The following is a 23005-nucleotide window of genomic DNA, read 5'->3' on the forward strand; positions in this document are numbered from 1 at the left end:
ATTTTTGAATAACTTTGTGCATGTAACAAAGTTTGTGTACATTGAACCATCAGAAAGCAAATGTGGGCAGGCTTGCGCAGGGGAATCTGGGCATGCACAGAAAAGATACATCATGGCTGAAGGGGGCTGGTAGGAACATTTTCCCTTGGGGATGCTGACTAAACTGATTTTCACCTTTGTTTTGACTGTGACCAGTCACATGTGGTCAAGTGTGGAATTGTCTGCTTGTGGTGTCCTGTCAGCACTCAAAATGTTTCAGATTTTGGAGCATTTGGGGTTTTGGATGCTCAGTTCTGTATCAACATGTCTGCTTCTGCCCTGAAGACTCTGTCTTGCATTCTCAGCTGTGCCACTGGCCTGAGCTTCTCTGCTCTAGTCTATGGTCATGATTCTCCTCTCCTCGTGTCTTTTCAGTCCTCCTTTTCTGTTTTCTATTGATGACAAATTCTTACTTCTCATTGATAAGTACATTTTCTTCTTGCCATTGTCTCTGCCTCTTTGAGTCATGTCCCAATCCCTAGTTCATTTCACAAGTTCATTTCCTTCACCATCTATCGAGTATGTGTGATCTGAAGAGCATGTCTGCAGAACTACTGGAATGTGTGCTTGAAGTGGACATTTTATTTTTATTATCACATTTTTTAATACTGCTGTTCCTGTGAGGAGCTCAGGGTGGTGTACATAGTTTCTCTCTTTCATTTGTGCTCACAACAACCCCAGGTAGGTGATGCTGAGACATAGAGACTGGCCCTAGGTCACCCCAGAAGCTTTCTGATCAAGTGGGGATTTGAAACTGAATATTCCAGGTCCAGCTTCCGAATGACTCCACTATGCTGGCTCTCACTGCTGTTTAAGGGCTGGGACTCTGATCTCAAGGAAGTTTGCCAAGATTCTCTTCCGAGTTCAGCTATATGATACTGGCAGGGTTTTGAGTGCTTGGGCTGTTGTCAGGGCCCATGGTTGGCCTGCCCCTGCTTACCTCGGTTCGGGTGAGGCAGCTTAATCATACACAAAACAGAAATCCACATTTGCTGCCACACACTGGAGCAAGGAAAGGGGGAAGTTCCCAGTGAAGTTGGAAGGGGCCCTGCTACCCTGTTGAGGACCCTCTCAAATCTGGAGCCCTCCCTAATACCAAGTATTGATAGAATCCAGTAAAAACCCTTCAGCGAGCAAGTGCAACACTCAGATATAGAATAATTTCTGGTGTGGGGTGGAGGGAGTAGAGGGAGAATCTGCATTTTCTCTGTACTTGTCCATCTGCACCAGTCAGCAGAATATCTGTTCTGGTCAGTTTAGTAGACTTTGGGAGCAGGGATGGATTAAACTGATAGGTGGGGCCAGCCAGGCTTCTGACAAAAAAGGGCAAGGCACGCAAAGTTCCCTGTAAGCTGTGCAGCTGCCCAACTCCAAGCTCCATGCAGCACAGAGCTTCTCAACCGAGAAGTTCCCTGATGTCATCACTGGACATCCAGGGAGAGCATCGAAGCATACAGAAGAAGAAGGGGTCTGGTTCACTGTCGCAGACTTCTTAGAGCTGCGGATTTCAGACTCTCCGGGAGTTTGGAAACCGCAGTAAGTCCTTGCGGGGGAGGGCAGGGAGGAAGCAGGGGTGGGGGGAAGGCAGACAGATGCTCATGCAGGGCTCCCCACACCCCCAGGAGGCTGCTGCAGGGACTGGTGAGTGAATCCCAGTCCCTGCAGCCTCCTGAGCAATGCAATCTTGAGGATCGCATCGCTGCCTTCCCCCCGCCACTGCCCCTTAGGGGGGCTGAAACCAGGGCCCTCAGGTTGGGGCATCGCAATGCCCCAGTTTGAATACCACTGCCTTGGAGGGAATAGAGCATGGCTGGTCTCTTAAGTCCTCACGTTCACCCCTTTTGAAGACATTAGGGCAGTGGTCTTCAACCGTTTTTGTGCCATGACCCCAATCAATAAGCAGAGCGTAAGGCTGGGGTCCTACACTCCATAGATACCAGCTACACCTGCTCCGCTCTGTTGCCACCCACCCTACAGCCATGCCACCCACTCCCAGCACTGGTGGTCTGAGGGGGTTCCAAGAGGGAAATGCCCCAGGCCACCATCCTGCGAAGTGCTGCTGCAACCCCCTCCTCGCCACCTTAGTTTTGTTTTCTTTAGGTCCTTTACTGGGCCTCCGAAGGCCTTCAGGTTCCGGAGAAAGTGACATTTTCAGGCCTCTGGGCCACACGAGAGGCAGCATTTTGTGGTCCTGATCCCAGGTGACCCAGGGGCCAGGTTCGTAAGTGACTTCTAACCCGCATCCTGCCCCCTCAGCACTCTGTACAAAAGCACTTCCAAACTCAGAGGGATTTCTGCCCAATGTTGCATATACACAACAGGGACCAAATGTGTACACTTGTGGTTGGGCAAAATTTTTGAGACGGTGGGGACCACATGCAACCCCCACCCCACCCTCGCACACAAAAAATACAATTAAATTTGTAATACATAAGAAGATGATTTAATAATTAATGTGATGCTTGTGCTTGCATTTGCTTCACTAGCTGTGAAAGTCTTGGGTTTACATGCAATACATGGAACACATAATAATTCCCCCCCCCAACTCAGAGGTTTTCACACCCACCCAATTCAATCTAGTCTTTTTTCCCCCACATCAGACCACATGACGCACAGCCCTTGCCTCTCTGAAGTGTGGAAAAACACCTCAAAAAGGGAGAGGGTAAGCACAAGGGGATTATAGACAAGTCATGCAAGGTAGTTAAATGAGTCAACAAAAAGCCCACACATCCCTCCACAGTTCCTTTCGTTACACAGCCCTGGCCCTGCTCCCCTCCACTTGTGAGTCCAGAGTCCTTAGGAAAGTGTTCAATACACTTTAGGCAGGTGGGTCCTGAAGGAGAAGAGACGTGTGAAGGAAGCACCAGCTCAGAGAGACATCTCAGAATGGCTGCGGCATGTCTCAGGAAGAAAAGTCCTTTTGGTGTGCACTGCAAGGTCTTTAGGGGGAAAAAAGCCTCTCTTCACTTCCTGTTCTAATTGCTGTCATGCTCTAGCTCAGGGGTGCTCAATAGGTGGATCGCGATCTACCAGTAGATCGCGAGGCAAAATGAGTAGATTGTGGAGTGCCAACCCCCCCCTTCAGGTGCCTCTGGGAGGAAACGCTGGGAGTAAGGCCCATTGTACTCAATGGGGCTTACTCCCAGGTAAGTGTGGCTAGGATTGCAGCCTCACAGCCTAATCCTAGGCATGTCTACTCAGGAGTAAGTCCTGTTATACTCAGTGGGGCTCAAGGTACACCAACATACATTGTACACATAAATGTTATATGTTATGATGGCGCGAACATTGTAAAAAAAACTCTGGTAGATCTCTGGGCCTTGCTGGGTTTCAAAGTGGCTCTCGAGCCAAAAAAGTGTGAGCACCCCTGCTCTAGCTCTACTTTGGTTGGAGCTAAGAGAGTGTGAGCAAGCCTATAGGTAGGCTGCAGCCACAAAACAACAGCTGCCTACTCTGTCATTAATCTGTGGAACTCCTTGCCCCCGGATGTGATGATGGTGCCTAGACTAGATGCCTTTAAAAGGGGATTGGAGAAATTTCTGGAGGAGTTCATCACAGCCACAGTGTGACTAACAGCCCCATTCTAGGCATGTCTACTCAGAAGCAAGTCCTATAATAGTCAATGGGGCTTGCTCCAAGGTAAGCATGCATAGGATTGCAATCTGAGGAGATAGGGAACTGGCCAAGTGTGGTGTGGGGGAGGGCTCCCCGTGGACAAAGCAGCTGCTGCTCTCTGAGGAGGAAGAGTCAGGGGTTGCACCTGCTGTACTTGGCTACAGTGGTGCCTGTTCTGCAACTTCTGGGATTGCTTCTCCCCAGGTGCGCAGCTTGCAGCAAGACTGCAGAGGTGCTGCCTGTTTCCCTCTCCAGAAGGGGTGCCAAAACCTGGTTGCCTGGATCCCTTGCTCCACCCCTGGGCATTAGAAGAGCACATCCAGGGGGCCCAATCCTGCCAAATGGGGAGGGGGTACCAGGGCTGGGGGTTCAGCATACTGTTTCTCCCCTCTCCTGCTGCCACACTGCCTCCAACTCCCTTCCTCTGTGTTCCCTGGCCAGCTGGAGTCCGGACTCCCAGGGAAATCGCATCCAGAGAAACCCACTCCCAGAGAAACCCACCCCCAGTCAGCCAGCCAGCCAGCCAGAAATGCCTTTGTGAGCCTGTTCCTCCTCCTCCTTATTACTCCCATTCCTCCCCTTCTCAGGCCCCCCCTCCTCCTCCTCCTCCCCCTCCAGCGGCCCCCCCACCCACCCGCCAAGAGACTTCCCAGGCTGGCTGCAGTCCTGATTTGACTCCTGAGAAACCAGGCTGCAAGGGCTCACCTCAAGGCACAGGGTCAAGGAATGGAGGCAGCAGGCTGGAGGCAGTGGTGGCAGGACACCTCTCCTCTGCATGCAGCTGAGCCAGGAGGCTGCACACATGCGCGCATCTTACAAGGCGCCTGCGCTTCACTTTTTCGCTTGTCTGGGCACTCACAGACAAGGAGGGAAGGGAGGAGGAGATGGAGAAAGGCTATGCTCTGATTGGCTCTGAGCTGCTCTGATTGGCTGCTGCACCTGCAGAGGCTTTTTTTCTCCTGGAAGGGCATTTCCCCCCTTTTTTCACCAGAGAGGTCGCGGACCACCTGGAGGGCGCTGTGGACCACCAGTGGTCCGCAGACCACGGGTTGGGAACCCTAGCACTAGAGGGAGCTCCAAACCAGGACGACTCTGGTTGAAATTTGAATTTCACCTTTGCCATGTAGATGGCAAGCCGCTCCCTCTCAATTTGCACACAAACCTTAATCACACTTCCTTACCTTATAGAAGTGTTGTAAGAACCACCTCAAGGAAATACAGCTTGGCACACTCAAAGATTCAGATAACTGTGTCTGATTCTTACCATTACAGACTGACTCTGTGAAACATTGTCCCTCTTCCTTTTCTGTCTCACAGAACGTTGAGTGACGGCGACAATACTCAACGCTTGTGGATGGGCAGTGATTGCACCGGAGTCCCTGGGCTAAGAAAAAAGAGGAGGGCTGAAGGGAACCTCTTCAGCCATTCAAGATTCACCCCCAATCTCAGGGGTTCCATTTCCAATTCAAAGCTGTGATTTGAAATTTGTTTTAAGCATTTCATTTTCTCAGATATCACGGCCTGTCAATATTCAAAGAGTGTATGATGCCAGCAACTTCATGCTGTCAAGCATGAAACACCATTTAGTCTGTGGAACTCCTTGCCACAGGATGTGATGATGGCATCTGGTCTAGATGCCTTGAAAAGGAGATTGGACAATTTCTGAAGGAAAAGTCCATCATGGGTTACAATCCATGATGGGTATGTGCAACCTCCTGATTTTAGAAGTGGGTTATGTCAGAATGCCAGATGCAGGCACCAGGTTACAGGTTGCTTGTTGTCTTTTGTGCTCCCTGGGGCATTTGGTGGTCCACTGTGAAATACAGGAAGCTGGACTAGATGGGCCTATGGGCTGATCCTGTGGGATTGTTCTAATTTTCTTCTTGCATGTCAGATCCGACAGGCACATTTCAAACAGTGAAATCACATGAAGTGTGATGCCATCTGCAGACAGCTGGTATGGTACAGTGGTTAAGGGGCCAAGCTGCGAATCAGCCACTTCCTGGTTTGACTCTTGTCTCTGTCAGGTGCTCTGTAGGTAGCCTTAGACAAGCTGGCCAATCTGAGCCTCAACAGCCCTGCTGCAAAGCGGGCCTATGACTTGCAATTTCTTACAGCCCAATCGGCAATCGGAGGCTTGGGAGAACACATTTTCCCTTACCCTCCATAAGCCCCTCAATCACCTCTGGGTCTCCTCAGACCTGCTGTTTGGCTGATGTAAGTCGAAGGATACAAAGGAGCTGTGCTGGCAGGCTCCAGAGGGGATGGCATCCAGCACAAATTGCCCATGCCAGGTGCCACCCCTCCTAAGTCCCACATGCCTCCATCCCTCCCCAATCCACTCCGATGCTCCCATTTCCATGCCCCATTTCACCCTCCCCACTGAGCTACTGCCAGTGGGGCTCCTCTTTGCTGCCACAGGGTCCTCCCCTCCATCTATTGTGGTTATCCAAAGGCATGCAGCTGCACATAAGCTTTTATGACGTCGTAAAGTGCATTCCACCATCAGGATGCTGATTATGGCAGTAGTGGGACAGCATTGAATTGGGCTGTCACTTTGACAGGGTTGCTCTAAGAACTGCAGAGAGATAAAGCACAAGAAGGACTACAAGCACTGGGGGAATGCTGAATATTATTATTATTATGAGATACCCTTTGACTACCTCCCTACCCTTTTTTCGAGGACATGCACCAACTACAGAGCTGGTGAAGGTCTGAGGAGAGCCACTGCAGAGTGGGAGGTTTATATGGAGGTAAGGGGAAATAATCCCCCTTTCCTCTCTGATGCCTCCCAGTCTCCCCCCCCCCCCACTGGACACAGGGTGATCATTTTTGGCATGACTGCAGCAGTGGTGGGGGGGTTAGGACAGGACTGGACTCAGAATCATTAGCCTTAAATCCTTTGTGTGAACTACCTCTCTAGCTAATTATTTACTGCTGACTCTTCCCAGTCTCAGACACCACCTTCTTTTCTCTCTCCAGTATTTTACTCAGAATCCCATCCTTGGCTGCCCTGGGGGCCAGAGCAGTGGTGGTGAAAACAGCCTGCACTGCATCCTGCAGGCCTCCTGGAGACCATGGCAGAATAGAGAAATGTTTTACTTCTCTACTCTGCAGTGCCAGGATCCCTGATGGATATACTAGGATCTACACTAGCTCCTTGGCTGGTGGAGATCTGATTGGACCCATGGGCATGGCAGGGCCAGGCAGGAGACAAAGGATACTTCTGGTGCCATTGCTGCTGATATCCACCTCGACTCACCCCCCTGCAGCCAAGATCCCTGTCCTGATCCTCCCCATTCCCATTGGTTGCAACAGTGGCTCAGTAGTCAGCGGTATGTGACAGCAGTCCAGCTTTCACACTGCCAGAACGCCCCTCGCTACCAGAATACAAGTTCTTTGTTTGGCAATAAACATTCTCTTTCTCAGAATCCCCAAAAGCGTCCTTATCATGCTATTCTTCACAGAAAGAACATTCTGCTGCAGACATCCTGGGAATACACCTTTCTAGAATCATGTGGTGGAGCCACCCTCACTCTTTACACAATATCTGTTCCCTTCAGAGGATAAATTGGAATCCTGCAGCTGTCTAGAGGCACCTGGGACCTTCAGAGAGACCGGAGCCCTAGCAAATGCTTCTGGGTAATCCCACCTCTGCCATCGGGGAAGATGAATCCGCTTTGTCTCCTTGGCTTCTTTGCTTTGCTTTTCAGGGCTGTGGGTTAGTAAGGGGAAGGGAAAAGGAAAATTCTTGGAAAAGCAGTGAGAATTAGAGTTCAGTTCTATCCCCTAAGCCATCCCAGAGCATGCAGCGCCATTGACAGAGCGCGCACCGAATGCTACAGGTGGGTGGGAAAACAATCCAAGACAAGCGTTTTTACTTACCTCTCTGTAGGCCGCCTGGTCTCCAATGGGTCTCCTTGATCTATGTGAGCTCTTTTGCTGGGGTAAGTCTGAGGAGACTCCTGGGGATGCGGACAGACTGGGGGGGGAATAGGACCTCCCACTTCTGAACCGCCCCCCCACACGCCTGCTCCCTGCCCTAATCTGCCCACGATCCTCCCCAAACTGTCCTTACTGCTGACTTACTGGTGGCAGCAAATGACAGTGGCCGCCATGGCTTTGTGCTGGTGTCCATGGCTGGCTGAATATCATAAAGGCTTTCATGCCTGAAGTTATGGTGGTGGGTTATGAGATCTGCCACTGTAAGCCCTGCACAGGATTGGGGTGTTAGTCCAGCAAGTCCACTCTAGATTCCCAAATGCTTCAGAAGGTTTTTCTCTTGTGATAAGATCATGAGACCAATTTTATTTCCATTCTTAAATGAATTCCCATCCAGGAGAAATAACTCTGAAAGCTGAGACCAAAGCTTCATTCATTCATTCTTATATTTGTCTGATCTACTTAGGTATTTACATCTGCACAGAACACAGCCAATACAGCACATTGGTGTTTACAACACAGTAAACAGCCAGTACAACAGTAAACAGTCAATACAAAACACAGCCAATACTCACCCATTTCAGTTCATATTTTCAAACCCTGTCATCTGTTCTCTTCTGCTTCCTCAGGAGGCAGCTTGTGAAGAGGTGTGCAGCTGCTGGGTCCCCAAAAGTATTTCTTTGACTGGATAGAAGTCCAACTCCACTCGGACGGAGCAATCCAAACTTCCAATGTTCCCTGTAATTCCCTCTGGGAGGGTGTGGAACTCTATGGTGGCTTGTGCACAGGGGCATCTGCAGAATGCTCTGCTATGATCAGGGCCTAGGAGAGGGGGGTAAAGGGGGTAATTTGTAACCGGGTCGAGTCAGAAAGGGGGCCAGGAGCCAAAGGAAGGGGCCCAGAAAGTTCCTGGGATCTGACATTTTCCTGTCTCACCTGAACTCACTGCCTGCGCATGATGCTCGGGCACAACCACACACATGCAGAGTTACCTGCTGCTGCAAGCCGTGCACACCAGACCTAGGAATGCATCCATGACCCTCCTTAACACAGTGTCAAATCTGGGAGGAAACTGGTCTGCTACAGTAGCTCTTTAGCTTGTGGATTCATTAACCATGAAGGAGTGTATAGAAGCTCAGGAGCGCAGCTGTGGGGCTACAGCTGCTGCAGAAGTTCATTTTGGTCCATTCTAGTGTGAGCCTAAATACTGATGATGCTAATTTTCTGCAGTGGATTTTCTATATTTCAAAGATTTTAGAGAGACTTAGGAGTGTGTTTGGTTTTCCAGATGACTTTATCGAGCTGCCAGTTCTGCATGGTCAGGTAGACCTGGGCTCTGCAGCAAGATGTTTAGTAGAACTGGACTCCAAAGTCTATTTTGGTAGTCAGCACCCTCCCCCTGCCCTATTTCCCCCCTTTTCTACCTGCCCCCACTGTCCCCCTCCCCCTTTGGGAAGGGGCCCAAAAGAAACTTTGTACCCCCAATAAAATTCCTCTTATAGGCCCTGGTCGTGATGTCACCCTCATCACCGAGATCCAGAGCACCAAGAAAGCAACTGTGTGGGACAGCAATTCCAGCAGTGTACAAAGAACGCTGCTGACAAACCTGGAAACATTCAACATCTCCAGATGAGGGCAGTACCAAACGTTCTGCAGCTCCGCTTTTCAGCTGTAGGCTGAGCTGAGAGATGGAGACTGACCCCGTGAGCTTCATGGCAACTTGCAGATCTGCAGAGCTCCCAGATATCCGGCTTGTTCTGGCTTCCGCTTAGCAGTGAGTTTCTGATGATTTGTCAGACTAGGGAGATGGCAGAAACGTTGCCTACATTCTGGGCATATATTTGGTTTCTCTACTGGATGGATTATCAGATGTTGTCGGAGGTCAGAGTTCTGGCTGAAGGCCTTTCCACAGTCTGAGCAGTGGCATGGATTCTCACCTGTGTGGGTTATGGGCCACCAGGAAGGAGCTATGACTGAAGTTCTTCCCGCACTCAAAGCGCAACAGAGTAGTTTCTCACCCAAACTGATTCTCTGATGTCTGATCAGAATTCTGGCTGAAGGACTTCCCATTGTCCAAACCAGGGCTGTCAAACTTGTTGCATAAAATTGCATTCATGATGCCTGCTGCAGACCGGAAGTGATGTCATTAAGCAGGTCCTGACCAGAAATTAGCACTTTTACTCACTCAGGAAGTTAGCTGCAAGTGACAGAAAATACGCAAATCCTGATAATATTTTCAAGATATGGGAGAGCCCAATTATTGTGGGGTTGCCCTTTCAGCAGTGACACCTCACCACAGCTCAGCAGCTGGCAGTGGCGCTGGGAGACCCTGAGGGCACGGAAAGATGTTCCATGGGCCACATCCTGCCCGCAGGCCTTGATACCCCTGGTTCAGACAGCTGTGTGGCTTCTCGCCATTGTTTCGAGTCCATCTCCTGGGAACAGCTCATTCGGAAAGCAGACAGCAGACAGAAGATGATGGCAGCCAGACCTCGGACCAGCCATTACAAGCTTCTTGCACAGGATGTTGTGATGGAACCTGGCCTAGATGACTCTAAAAGGCGATTGGGCAGTTGACTACATGCAACCTCCATGCACCTGAGCACAGACCTCTGACTCTTCCTTCACTGCTGCTGCTGCTGCTGCATTCCCCCTCATCCCCCTTGGCCTTCCTCCTCCTCTCCTCTCCCCCTTTTTGTGTGCCTCTGTCCTCAGTTGCAGCTCCCTCAGGTCTCCGTCTCCCTGCTCACTCCTTCCACTCTTATAGCTCCCTCCAGTTGTTGGAACTCCTGCCCCACCCCCACACCCCACCATCACCTCCTTTTTGGGCTCCCAGCCTCAGCCTTGAATTGAGAGATGTGAAGACATCACCAACTGGTACCAGGGCCCATAAACCAATCCTTCCAGCTCAGTAGAGTCGGTCAGCCCCGGCAAGGACACCGAAGCCATCACACTGGCTGATTGGCAGCACAATGGCATGGTGATGGCGAACGGTCACTACCTGGATGACAACACTTTTAGAACCATCAAAGCCAGTGACCCTATCTACACCTTGTGGCAAAGCATTCCATAGGCTAACCTCATGCTGTGTGAAGAGCTACCTCTTTTTGTCCAATCGGTTTTGTTATATGACCAGTAACTCTACTGCTCTGAGAGAGGAAGGAGGAAGATTCAGGGAACATCACAGCTGAATGCTTGAGTATTATTTTAAGCTGTACAGGTATAAACAAGACATTCCTAATTTCTACTCAATATTTTTTTATTACAACCATCAACAATGCATTATATCGACAATACAAAACAATGCAAACATACACATAGATTTGGCAGTGCAGAATGCCATAGGTCACTTCTGCTAATTAATCACAGTATATCTCCTACTCTAATTTCTCTTTTAGTTTCACCTCTTATTATCATTTATCCATATCATAAATTCTTCCAAATGCCCTCTATTGTATTTTCTAAATATCCACTTTCAACCATGTGTAAAATGGCTTCCATTGCTCAATCTGTATCTATTTTTTTTGTTAATACAATATTTCTGAAAGTCTGTCAATTTCTGCAACATTCATTATTTTTTCTATTAGTTCATCTTTCATTGAAGTTCTAAAATCTTTCCAATATCTAACATATAAGATTCTAGCAAATGTTAATACCATCATAACTAAATGCACATTATTTTCTTTAACTATAACATCTAAAATAATATTAAACAGAAAATAATTCTGCCTTCAAAGGGTTAACAAAGTCAACAATCTCTTCTATTAAACTCTACCGTTCTCCAATATATCAATTCCTTTTGATTAAGGAAACACTTAACACTTTCCTTTTGATTCAATTTCAGGTTCTCTCTCCGAATGAAGTGCGTTCCCCATTTGGTGCATTTCTAGGGTTACTTCCCTGTGTGGGTTCTTTGATGCACAATCAGTTTTCGATTCTCACTAAAGCTCTTTCCACAAAGTAAGCATTTATAGGGTTTTTCTCTTGTGTGCATTCTTTGTTCTACTGCCAGGTGTAAGCTCTTACTGAAGCTCTTTCCACACTGCAAGCATTTATAGGGTTTCTCTCCCATGTGGCTTCTTTGATGCACTGCCAGGTGTGAGCTCTGACTGAAGCTCCATCCACACTCCAAGCATTTATATGGTTTCTCCCGTGTGGGTTCTTCGATGCACAGTTAGTTTATGACGTTCAGTGAAGCTCTTTCCACACTCGGAGCATTTATAGGGTTTCTCCCGTGTGGGTTCTTTGATGCACAGTCAGCTGTGAGTTCTGACTGAAGCTCTTTCCACACTCCAAGCATTTATAGGGTTTCTCCCCTGTGTGGGTTCTTTCATGCAGAGTCAGGTTTGCGCTGTTTCTGAAGTTCTTTCCACACTCGGAGCATTTATAGGGTTTCTCCCGTGTGGTTTCTTCAATGCACAGCCAGATTTGAGTTCTGACTGAAGCTCTTTCCACACTCCAAGCTTTTATAGGGTTTCGCCCCTGTATGGTTTCTTTGATGAAAAGTCAGGATTGATTTCCAAATGAAGCTCTTTCCACACTCCAAGCATTTATAGGGTTTCTCCCCTGTGTGGGTTTTTTGATGCAAAGTCAGGCTTATGTTCCAACAGAAGCACTTTCCACACTTGGAGCATTTATAGGGTTTTCCCCCTGTGTGGATTCTTTGATGCACACTCAGGCTTGAGCTGTAAGTGAAGCTCTATCCACACTCCAAGCATTTATAGGGCTTCTCCCCTTTGTGGATTCTTTGATGCACAGTCAGGCTTGAGCTGTAAGTGAAGCTCTTTCCACACTCCAAGCATTTATAGGGCTTCTCCCCTGTGTGGGTTCTTTGATGTCCAGTTAGTGTTCTATGGTCTGGGAAGCTCATTTCACACTTGGAGCGGAGCATTTAGAGGGTTTCTCCCCTGTGTGGGTTCTTTGATGCACTGCCAGGTGTGATCTCTTACTGAAGCTCTTTCCACACTCCAAGCATTTATAGGGTTTCTCCCCTGTGTGAGATCTTTGATGCACTGCCAGGTTTGAGTTCTTACTGAAGCTCTTTCCACACTCCAAGCATATATAAGGTTTCTCCCCTGTGTGGGTTCTTTGATGCACAGTCAGGTGTGATCTCTGAGTGAAGCTCTTTCCACACTCCAAGCATTTGTAGGGTTTCTTCCCTTTGTGGATTCTTTGGTGCACAGTCAGGGTTGAGCTGTAAGTGAAGCTCTTTCCACACTCCAAGCATTTATATGGCTTCTCACCTTTGTGAATTTTTCTTTGATGTGCAGTTAGGCTTGAGCTGTGACTGTAGTTCTTTCCACACTCTAAACATTTATAGGGTTTCTCCCCTGTGTGGGTTCTTTGATGCACAGTAAGGTGTGAGCTCACAATGAAGCACTTCCCACACTCCAAGCACTGACATGGTTTCTCCCCTGTGTGGGTTCTTTCATGCACAGTTAGGTTTGTGCTCTTACTGAAGCTCTTTCCGCACTCCAAGCATTTATACTTCTTCATCCCTGTGTAGTTTCTTTGATGCCTTCTCAAATTTGATGTACTCCTGAAAGTTTTTGCACCTTGAGTGCCTTGTTCCTCGCTCTCTCTGTTTTCTTTTTCTGGTTCTACCAAGATGACATTTCCACCCTGAAAAGCTTCCCATTGATTTCTCCATTTCTCTGTCTGTCTTTGCTCCTTCTTCTCTGTTCTTTCTTGGTCTCTGAAAGTCATGTGTTGGACATCATGCATGACAGTTTTTGATGACACCCAGTGGGGCTGCCCCTGATCTTCATGATCTTGTCTGTTGCTTCCTGGAATAAAAGAAATTATTTTCAGCATGGGAATAGAGAAATGGCATGTCTAAATTCTTCTCCTCAGAGGCATTCTGTGTATATTGTTAACTCTCTGCCCATGCTGAGCCAGAGACAAATCTAACCAGTTGGTTTATGGAAAGCTGCAGGCAGCTGAGTCACACTGAGTCAGCAGAATGACTCTGCACCTGAGCTTGCCAACCCTAGTTAACAGGGCAGAATCTGATTGGATGCTCAGACTACTTAAACTCCAGTCTGCAGCTCCACCAGTGCAGTAGGGGTTAAACTGAGACACTGCTGCGGGAGACTTTGTTGAACTGAGAACTGTGTATACGCTGTGACTGACCTTGGACTGACTGACTGACTGACTGTGATTTGTGGATACTGATTTGAATAAGGTAAAACTGGACTGCTGTTCTCTGTGTATGACCTGGACTGTATTTTGACTATTCTTAGTGGAAAAACTCCTTGCTCTAATATACACCAGAAAATTCAAAGGAATCTGCTGTGTCTGCTGTTTCTTTGCATCCTGCTCTGCATTGGGACACACCCAAGGTTCCTATCTTCATACCTTAACATATATATTCATCCACTATTTGCAATTGGTTCTGCTTGTGGAATTCAGGGTTTTGGTGGAAATCAAAGCAGAATCTTTCCAGCCTCTGCCCAGTCCTTGGTTAGATCAGTAATTTTCTTTACTGATTCACTGGTAAGTTTTAATTGTTCTGCAGCACTTGTTCCCAAACTATGGGCCAGAATATGATTTTTGCTAAGTTATGAAACTGACAAGCTGAGAGCTGACAAGATAAAATGTAGAGAGCACCATGTACATGTTTACTCATGAGTATGCATACCTACCTTAGTTAACACTGAAGAGCAGTCTGAGGGGGAAGCAATACTACCAAAATGTTCAATGAACACAGTCCCCAACACACTCTTGAGAAGGAAGTTCCCCCCCCCCCCGTTGCAAGGTGTTGCAAGGTTCAAAAGCAAGACTCAGTAGTCAGGGTGATCATCTGCAAGCCTTTATTACATTGCCAGCAACAGGTGTCTCAAGGGACTCCTGTCCAAAGCTTTGAGAGCATGTGTCAATCTTAGCCAGACCTTTTATAACATTTTGGGTCCTTTGTTTGAAGATTTTGAACTTCCCATTGGCTGAAGTTTGACATCATAGAAGGGGCTCACTCTTCATAGGCTGTAGATAGCCTTAGAGACATTTGATTGGTAAGCTTCAAGTTACAGGTTCCAAATAAGGCAAAATTTTACATTTAAACACATGGAATACAGAGTTTTCAAGAACCAGCAGAGTGCACTGTAACCTTATTTTTATTCAGAACTGGCCTTTTGGCAAGTCATCAGACCTTATTTCTTGGCATGCAGCTCTTTCTTGATTAAGATGGCCTTGCATGTGTTGCAAGGAGCCACCTGTGTTATCTCTTCTCCCACATTCCCTCTTTCTCAGCAAAACACTGTGGCTTTCTGCCAACCTTTGTTAAGCAAGGACCTTTGAACTTGCTTTTACTCTCTGCATTCTATTTGTGACCTGTTACTTTTAATACATTTAAGGGATCTATAGTGGTGTACTTTCATATATTTTAATACAAAACAAAACAAACTTTCACTGTATAAAGGATTTCTTTTAAGAAATCCTTTTCTTATTTTCCTTTAAACAAATTACAGCTTCTATGTCAGTTGCAGCTCAAACAGAGGCTTTCTCATGGATGTTTTTCCTTATCTTCTTTTCTAACTATTTCTGCAGGTGCTTTGTATCTTTGCTAGCTAAAAACCCTATTTCAGCCTGCCAAATAAAGCTTTCCCTTACTACAATGTTGCAACCATATATGTTTCTCCCATTTGTAACATTTTGGTTTGCCTGCATACTGCTGCCAAGAAGGAGTTTTTATCTTTGAGAAGCAACTTTTCCAAATTCCAAAGCCTGTGAACTTTAGCAAAACAGCCTTCTAAGCTGTTTCCCTGTGAGACTGACAATGATTTTTTCTAACTGGAAATGGCTTTCATTATTCTATGTGTTTCTCTGATTTTATTAAACAATTTTAATAATATCAGACAGTTAAAACTCACTTCTAATGCTACCATCTCTCTCTCTATATGTTGGTTACACTTTAAAGACAGAGACTAATTTAAAGCATTGAAGAATAATTGACAGGCCAGCAGACATGGTGATCTCTTTGGCACTTCTATGAGATTTTGTGTGAATATCAACTAGAATAACTCTTCTAGTGTTTGTATGCATGTAACACTGTCCTTTGCTCTAAAAAGCATGAAAGAATAATAAGTTTAAACTGTAAATGAGTAAATTAGGTGTTATTAGTAACACCTGTGTTGGACTCTAGAGACTGACGTTTGGCTCCTTCTATCTGCAAGTAACATGCTAAAGCCTCTGGCTTGAGCCTAAGGGCAAGAGCCAAAGGGCTCTTGGCCCGTGGCTCTTAGCCCAGGGATCGTGACCAGAGGACCGAGGTTCCTTCCTGCATGGCGAACTGAAACAGTGGTTGGATTATTCCTCCCCTTCTGTTTAAAGGCAGGGGAGAGGAGCAACATAAACCCTCAGGGCAGCACAGTCTATTTCCAGCAGAGGAGTGGCCTGTGAGACCTCCAGTATTAGGCTTGGCCTGCTTTTATGTTTTTATAAGCAGCTCTACTGGTTGTCTCTGTCTGTACAGGCCAGTCTCAGAAGGTGGGCCTCGCCACATGTGTTTTTTCTTAGGAGGGAGCTCAGGGGAGGGGAAGGGTGCCACTATCAAGAGAGTGATGGGGCAGGGGAGATTTGATGGTGGGGGTTGGACAGGTAAGTACAGATGGAGAACCCATCATAGGCAGATCATCTCTTCTTCTGGTCCTTCCCCCAATTCTCGAATGCCTGGTGGTCTTGGCAGTGAGTCCCTGGATCTGAAGCTGCTGCTTTTGAATGCCAGGTCAGTGAATAATAAAACCTGCATCATCTGGGATTTAATCCGGCATGAGAAAGCCGACCTGGTATGTATTACGGAGACCTGGTTGGACATGGCAGGAGAAGTTAGTCTCTCCGAACTTTGTCCACCAGGTTTCCAGGTGTTGCAGCAGCCAAGATTGCAGGGACGGGAGGGGGAGTTGCAATGGTCTATCCTGAGTCCATCTCCCTTACCAGGTGCCCTGTCCAGCAGTCTGCTGGGTTCGAGTGCCTGCATGTTGTGTTGAGAGGGCCAGACAGGATTGGGATTCTGTTGGTGTACCGCCCGCCCTGCTGCCCAACAGTCTCCTGACTGGGGTGATCTCGGGGGTAGCATTGGAGACCCCCCGCCTATTAGTGCAGAGGGACTTCACGCTGAGGCCCCTGCAGCAGGTGCTGCTCAGGATTTCATGGCTGCCATGATATCCATGGGCCTGTCCCAGAAGATCTTGGCCCCAACACATACTGCAGGACATGTGCTGGACCTGATGTTTACAGCTGGGCATGGGGGTAGTGATCTGGATGTAGAGGAGGTTAAGATCACTCCGTTGTCATGGACAGATCACTTCCTAGTAAGGTTTAGGCTTGTTGCAGCTTCTTACCTTCGCAGAGGCGGGGGACCATTTTCTAAGGTCCGCCCCTATAGGCTAATGGATCCTGAAGGTTTCCTGAGGGCTCTGGGGGATTTTCCCACTGCCAAGACTGGCATCTCATCTGAGGCCCTGGTTGACCTCTGGAATGGGGAAATGACCAGGGCAGTGGATGAGATTGCTCTGGAGCGACCTCTGCACGTCGCAGACTCGGAGCATCTCCTTGGTTTACTGAGGAGCTGCGAAGCTGCTGGGCAGGCGTCTACAGTGACAGTCTTGAGCGACGGTGGCAGAAAGCTTGTGATGAATCTGATCGGACATGGAGTAGAGGTCATTACAGAGCCTATTCCGTGGCGGTGGTAGCAGCAAAGAGAACTTTTTTCTCTGCTACCATTGCGTCTGCTGAGAACCGTCCGGCATAGCTGTTCCATGTGGTACAGGGCCTTCTCCATCAAGCCCCTCCAGTAAACCAGGAGGAACACACGGTGAGCCGCTGTGACGTGTTTGCACAACATTTTGCAGATAAAATCGATCGTATTCGTCACAACTTGGATGCCACATTGACAATGTCCGATGATGTTCCCTTGGCAACTGCTTGTCCGGTGTTGTGGGATTCTTTTCAGCCTGAGGATGTGGACAGACTCCTTTGGAGTGTGAGGGCATCGGCCTGCCTGCTTGACCCTTGCCCAGCTTGGCTGATAAGAGCTGCCTGGCATGGACTGGCTGAGTGGACAGGGAGGGTGGTCAACTCTTCCTTGATGGAGGGGATGCTACCACATGATTTGAAACAGGCGGTGGTTCACCCCCTCCTGAAGAAGCCCTCCCTGGATTCCACTGTGTTAGACAACTACCGGCCAGTCTCCAACATCCTGTTTCTGGGCAAGGTAATTGAGCAGGTGGTGGCGTCTCAACTCCAGAGGGTCTTGGATAAAGCGGATTATCTGCATCCTTTTCAATCTGGTTTCAGGCCAGGCTTTGGGATGGAAACCACCTAGGTGGATGACCTATGCTGGGGACTGGACAGGGGGAGTGCGCCCCTGTTGGTCCTGCTGGACCTCTCAGCAGCTTTCGATACCATCGACCATGGTATCTTTCTGGGCCGATTGGCCGAGCTGGGAGTTGGAGGCACTGTTTTGCAGTGGTTCCGCTCCTACTTGGAGAATTGGTCCCAGATGGTGGTGCTGGGGGATGCCTGTTCGACACCCTGGCCCTTGAAGTGCGGGGTGCCGCAGGGCTCAATTCTGTCCAACATGCTATTTAACATCTACATGAAACCGCTGGGAGAGGTCATCCGGGGGTTTGGAGTGAGGTGCCATCAATATACCGATGACACCCAGCTCTATCTCTCCTTTTCTCCAGACTCCAGGGTGGCGGTTGAGGGCCTAGAGCGCTGTCTGGAAGCAGTGAGGATCTGGATGGGGGCTAACAACCTGAAATTAAATCCGGATAAGACAGAGGCTCTCCTGGTTCGGAAATCCTTGATGCAGGTGCTGGAGTAACGGCCTGCACTGAATGGGGTTGCATTTCCCCTGAAGGAGCAGGTCCGCAGCTTGGGGGTCCACCTGGACTCGCAGCTGCTCCTGGATTTCCAGGTGGCAGCTGTGGCTAGGGGGGCCTTTGCTCACCTTTGGCTGGTGTGCCAGCTGCGGCCATACGTGGATCATGCAGTCCTGGCCACAGTGATCCATGACATGGTAACATCGAGGCTAGATTATTGTAATGTGCTCTATGTGGGACTGCCCTCGAAGATGGTTCGGAAACTGCAACTAGTGCAGAATGCGGCGGCCCATGTGGTTACTGGAGGTAGGTGGTTTGACTCAAGTCAGTCGGCTTCTCCAGCGGCTGCACTGGCTGCCCATTCATTTCCGGGCCCAATTCAAGGTGCTGGTTTTGACCTTTAAAGCCCTATACTGCTCTGGGCCTGCGTATCTTAGAGATCACCTACTCCTGTACAATCCGGCTCATCCTCTTAGGTCATCAGAGAAGGACTTTTTACAAGTGCTGCCGCCTAAGAAGGTACGTGGGGCGGCGGCAAGAAATAGGGCCTTCTCAGTAGTGGCACCAATGCTATGGAATTCCTTTCCCCTTGACTTAAGAACTGCTCCCTCTCTTGAAACTTTTCGTCGAGGCCTGAAGACCCTTCTGTTTAGACAAGCCTTCTGAGTTCCTGGCCTTTTTAACATCTTTTTAAACATCTTTTTAACATCTTTTAATATCTTTTTTAACATCTGGTTACAGGCCTGATCCTTTTCTAATTTGCTGCGCTATGCTCTTTCACCTGGTTATCTTTTTTTCTTATCTGACTACTGTTTTTATATGTTATGTTTTTATCTGTTTTTAAATTATGTTTTGTAAGTTGTTTTTTAACCTTGTTAGTAAGCCGCCCTGAGTCCCTTCAGGGAGAAAGGCAGGGTAAAAATAAAGTTGATAATAATAATAAACTGTCTTTGCTAAGATGGGCATTTTTCTGCCCATTGTTATCTGTCTTTAGTTTGCCTTGCAAACAGAGAGCCATCATGACGGGAGTTTCCCTGTATCCCCCCATCTACTCCCATCCTCCCTACGTTCAAAGCGAATGCCTTGTATTCAATATGTGTTGTTCTAAACTTTATCTCTTACTAGACAACTTGTTATGCTGCCAAGAGCAACCTTGACATTTTGCCAATACAGCAGAGCTTGCCAATTCTTAGTGGAACTGCCTGCTTTCAATTTCCATGCTTTTTTCCTAAGAGAAAATAATATGGCTTTTAAGTTTTGTAAGCATTTTCCCTAATACGCATTTGCCCTAATGGCATATTACTCCAGTCATTCTGTCACCTTCTATCACCCCCAGCTCACAAGGAAAAGGTTTAGTGAAAGTGAAACTGAGTGATGCATTCACCTTTACTTGTGGGTAGGTACATGTACCTCAGGTCTTATTGAAGGTAAGGCAAGGCCATGAGTACCGTCCTGATCCGAAAAACGTGGAGCTCAACAAACGCACCATAATGTGGACCTTCCCCTCACCCTATTACAAAGGAGAAAAACAGAGGCCTGAATGGCTGAAGTGAAACTGTTTCTTGAGGCACAGAAAGCTGGGTCCCAATAGAGTGTCACTCTAAATGTGGGTCCCAGTGGGGAAAAGTTTAAGAACCACTGGACTGATCTAGTGTATTTTATGTATTTTGCAAATGCCATGAATTTAAGATAAATGGACCATTTCCCAAAAAGGCAGGACGGAAATGATGGCCACCTAAAACGAAGTGCCAAGTAGGAAGGAAGTGCTTCCTGGAACAAAGTGCCAAGTAAGACAGAGCAAGTTAAGTATCTCTACATGGAGAGGGAGGAAGAAAAGGAGAAGCCAAATATACTAATTTTAGGAGAGGAAGAGCAGGAGGAGGAAGAGGAAGAGAAGGTAAATGTACTCTCAGTTTTCTAACCTTAAATCAATTTTCAAATTTAGCTTTACCTAAAGTTAGCACTTCATCTCACCTGAGGGAGGACTTCTAAGGTCCAGTAATTTGGGGCATAGGAGCGGGGTGAGCACAATAAAGGTAATACATAAGTGCTTGCTTAATTAAAAACAGTAAGGCAGACTAGAAAGGGAGCGGATTCTGAAGAGAGTTACATCCCAAGTCTACATAGGCCTACTCTGAGGAGCAGCAGTCTACTGGAGAGTAAGAGCTCAAGGCAGAGGCACTTTGAAAGTAAACAAAACAGAGCAAGAAAAAGAGGAAAGGAAGCTTTTCTACTTTATTTATCTTTACCTTATTCTTAACCCAATTTAGAAATTAATCTAAGTTAGAACTTATTTAAAGGTCTAGTAAATTGGGACACAGGAGCTAAGTGAGGGCCATCAATCACTCACTCACTCAATCAATCAATCATTCAAAGCAGGAAGGTATAATTTGAACAGGGTGCTAAAGCTCCAGCCTAAACAGGTGCACTCTGTATGTGCACCAGAGTTTACCTGAGAGTAGGAGCCCAAACAAAACAGAGGATGAGAGTAAAAGAAGGAGAAACCACACTTACGGTGCAATCCTAATGGCATCCTGGGCCGATGCAAGTCGTAAACGTGTTGTGAAGCACATTTGCACTGCTGTGGAAGTCAGCTAGGCCAGTGCGGGAATGTGCACTGGACCACAGAGGTTGCATCCAGCCTCCGCAGTGATGGAGGAAGATAAGTTTGCAATGGCATTTCCAGGCCCACGTAGTAGTCCAGGGGGCATGGGGAAGGCGGGTGGGCGGGCAGCAGGAGAAGGGGCCAGGATCCGGCAGTTCTCCCAGAACCCACCGCAGCCTTATAAATTATACATTACAAATATTTATAGGCCATCTTTAAATAAGAATGTCAAAGACAGCTCAGAGATCAAAACACAATACAAATTTTAAAGAGCATCTATTAAGAGGAAAATACAGTTGCAAAAACACTTAAAAGATAGAAAAGAAGAGCCCTGCTGGACACAACCACGGGTATGCAGAGCCCAGCCTCCTGCTTCCAGAGTTGGCCAGAGAAGAGGGCTCAGGGGAACCAAGGCAGATCGTCTTGGCCAGCAGTCCTCTCCTGTTGTTGCTTCTGATTTCAAAAGAAATCCTGAACCTAGAGGTTCCACACAGCCGTTGTGACTGGTAGCAATGGCTACAACCTGTTTCAAAGGATCTTTCCCACTGCTTTTAAAGCGATCTGCTTTGAAACACCATCACATCTTGTGGCCCTGAATTATGTGAGTCAAAGCTAATAATTTCGGCAGTTGTGGTGAAAGAGAAGGCAAAAGGTTCACTGGAGAAGCGCTGCCTTGGATGGCGCCCACCTTCCATCTCAACAAGAACACAGATTCTTGTACTGAATCATCCAGCAGGATGAGTTGGTAGGAATCCAGCCAGTGCTAGAGTGGGCAGTGCCACTTTAGCTGGGGCAGGCCAGGAAAAGTTTTGAATGCTTTCTTTTCCCTCTCACACAAGGAAGCTGGACTAGATGGGCCTATGGCCTGATCCAGCGGGGCTCTTCTAATGTTCTTATGTTAAAACGTTGGCATAAAACTTAAGTGGAAATGTTTCGCTAAAGGGATAGCCGCATTATTATTTTGGGTTTGGATCGCTTACCCCCCAAAAAGCCAGAGGCCTCTTCATCCAGTCCCTGAGCATCAGGCACCCATGGATCTTCCCCTCGTTCCAGCTGCGCAATGAGGTCAGGCTTGGCAGCTGGAAATCGCCCTTGGGAAGGAGAAGAGAACAATAAGTTCAGCTGAAGTTCCATGAACCCTCAGAGCTCTCCCTGTGAAGGCAGAGAAGAAACCAAAGGAGTGAAATCATTCTTTGACAGCAGGGCTTGGCAAGCTTCTTCTGGACCTCAGCCAATTAAAGACCAATGTAAGAAATACCTTAATGTATATATTGTTACAGCGGCAAGAATACTGTTTGCGCAAAAATGGAAATCTACAGATGTGCCAAGTAGAGAAAATTGAATAGACAAAATTTATGAAATAGCAGAAATGGAAGCTTTAACAGAAAGAATGAAAGAGATTTAGATAGAGTAAGAAAATATTGGAAGACTTTTTATGAGTGGATACATAATTTTAGTAAAACAATATTGAGAGTATCAGTAAATCTAAATTTTTATATTGATAAATATGATAGTCTTTGTATCGATGATTATTGTGTTTTTTTGTTGTTGAATGATGCATGTTGTAATCTAGGGCCAATATCCTCACATGAAACCTGTGTTGTACCAGCCCTAAGTATAACTCATTTTCCTTACCTGTATCTCTAATAAATAAATAATTTAAAAAAAAAAAAACAAATTGTCACTTTTTGCCAGCTCTGCTGAACAACATGCTGCTACAGATAGTAGCTGTGAAAACACAGCCACAGAACCTGGAGAGTTTTTCACAGATTTTCCACCCCTGTGCTCCAAATTCCTGTGGCACACTTTCAGACATGGCACACCAATCTGCTACAGAACATCAGTTAGAACTTATAAGAGCCCTGCTGGATCAGGCCATAGTCCCATCTATTCCAGTTTTCTGTATCTCACAGTGGCCCACCAAATGCCCCAGGGAGCCCAGGGAGTTGAAAATCGCAGCTCTAATTCATATCTCCCCAAG

General features: G+C 47.3%; 1 protein-coding gene and 1 pseudogene across 2 annotated transcripts in view; both read right to left on the bottom strand.

The window, feature by feature from the left end:
* LOC136640361 (zinc finger protein 585A-like) overlaps positions 1-23005 on the bottom strand; it is a 474925-nt gene that overhangs the window by 415654 nt on the left and 36266 nt on the right. Inside the window, exons 6-7 of one of the 2 annotated variants that reach the window (XM_066615432.1) lie at positions 22005-22115; positions 12460-13382 (exon numbers count right to left, since the gene is read on the bottom strand). The exons of the other annotated variant lie outside the window; for it this stretch is intronic. Coding sequence (XP_066471529.1) covers positions 12463-13382; positions 22005-22115 — 1031 coding nt within the window. The 3' untranslated portion in view covers positions 12460-12462. Of the gene's footprint in view, positions 1-12459; positions 13383-22004; positions 22116-23005 lie in introns of those variants that run through there. 2 annotated transcript variants of the gene reach the window in all.
* LOC136640510 (zinc finger protein ZFP2-like) lies at positions 11733-12460 on the bottom strand (annotated as a pseudogene).

This window comes from Tiliqua scincoides, chromosome 2 (genome assembly GCF_035046505.1).
Source record: "Tiliqua scincoides isolate rTilSci1 chromosome 2, rTilSci1.hap2, whole genome shotgun sequence".
In the NCBI taxonomy this organism is placed as follows: Eukaryota; Metazoa; Chordata; class Lepidosauria; order Squamata; family Scincidae; genus Tiliqua; species Tiliqua scincoides.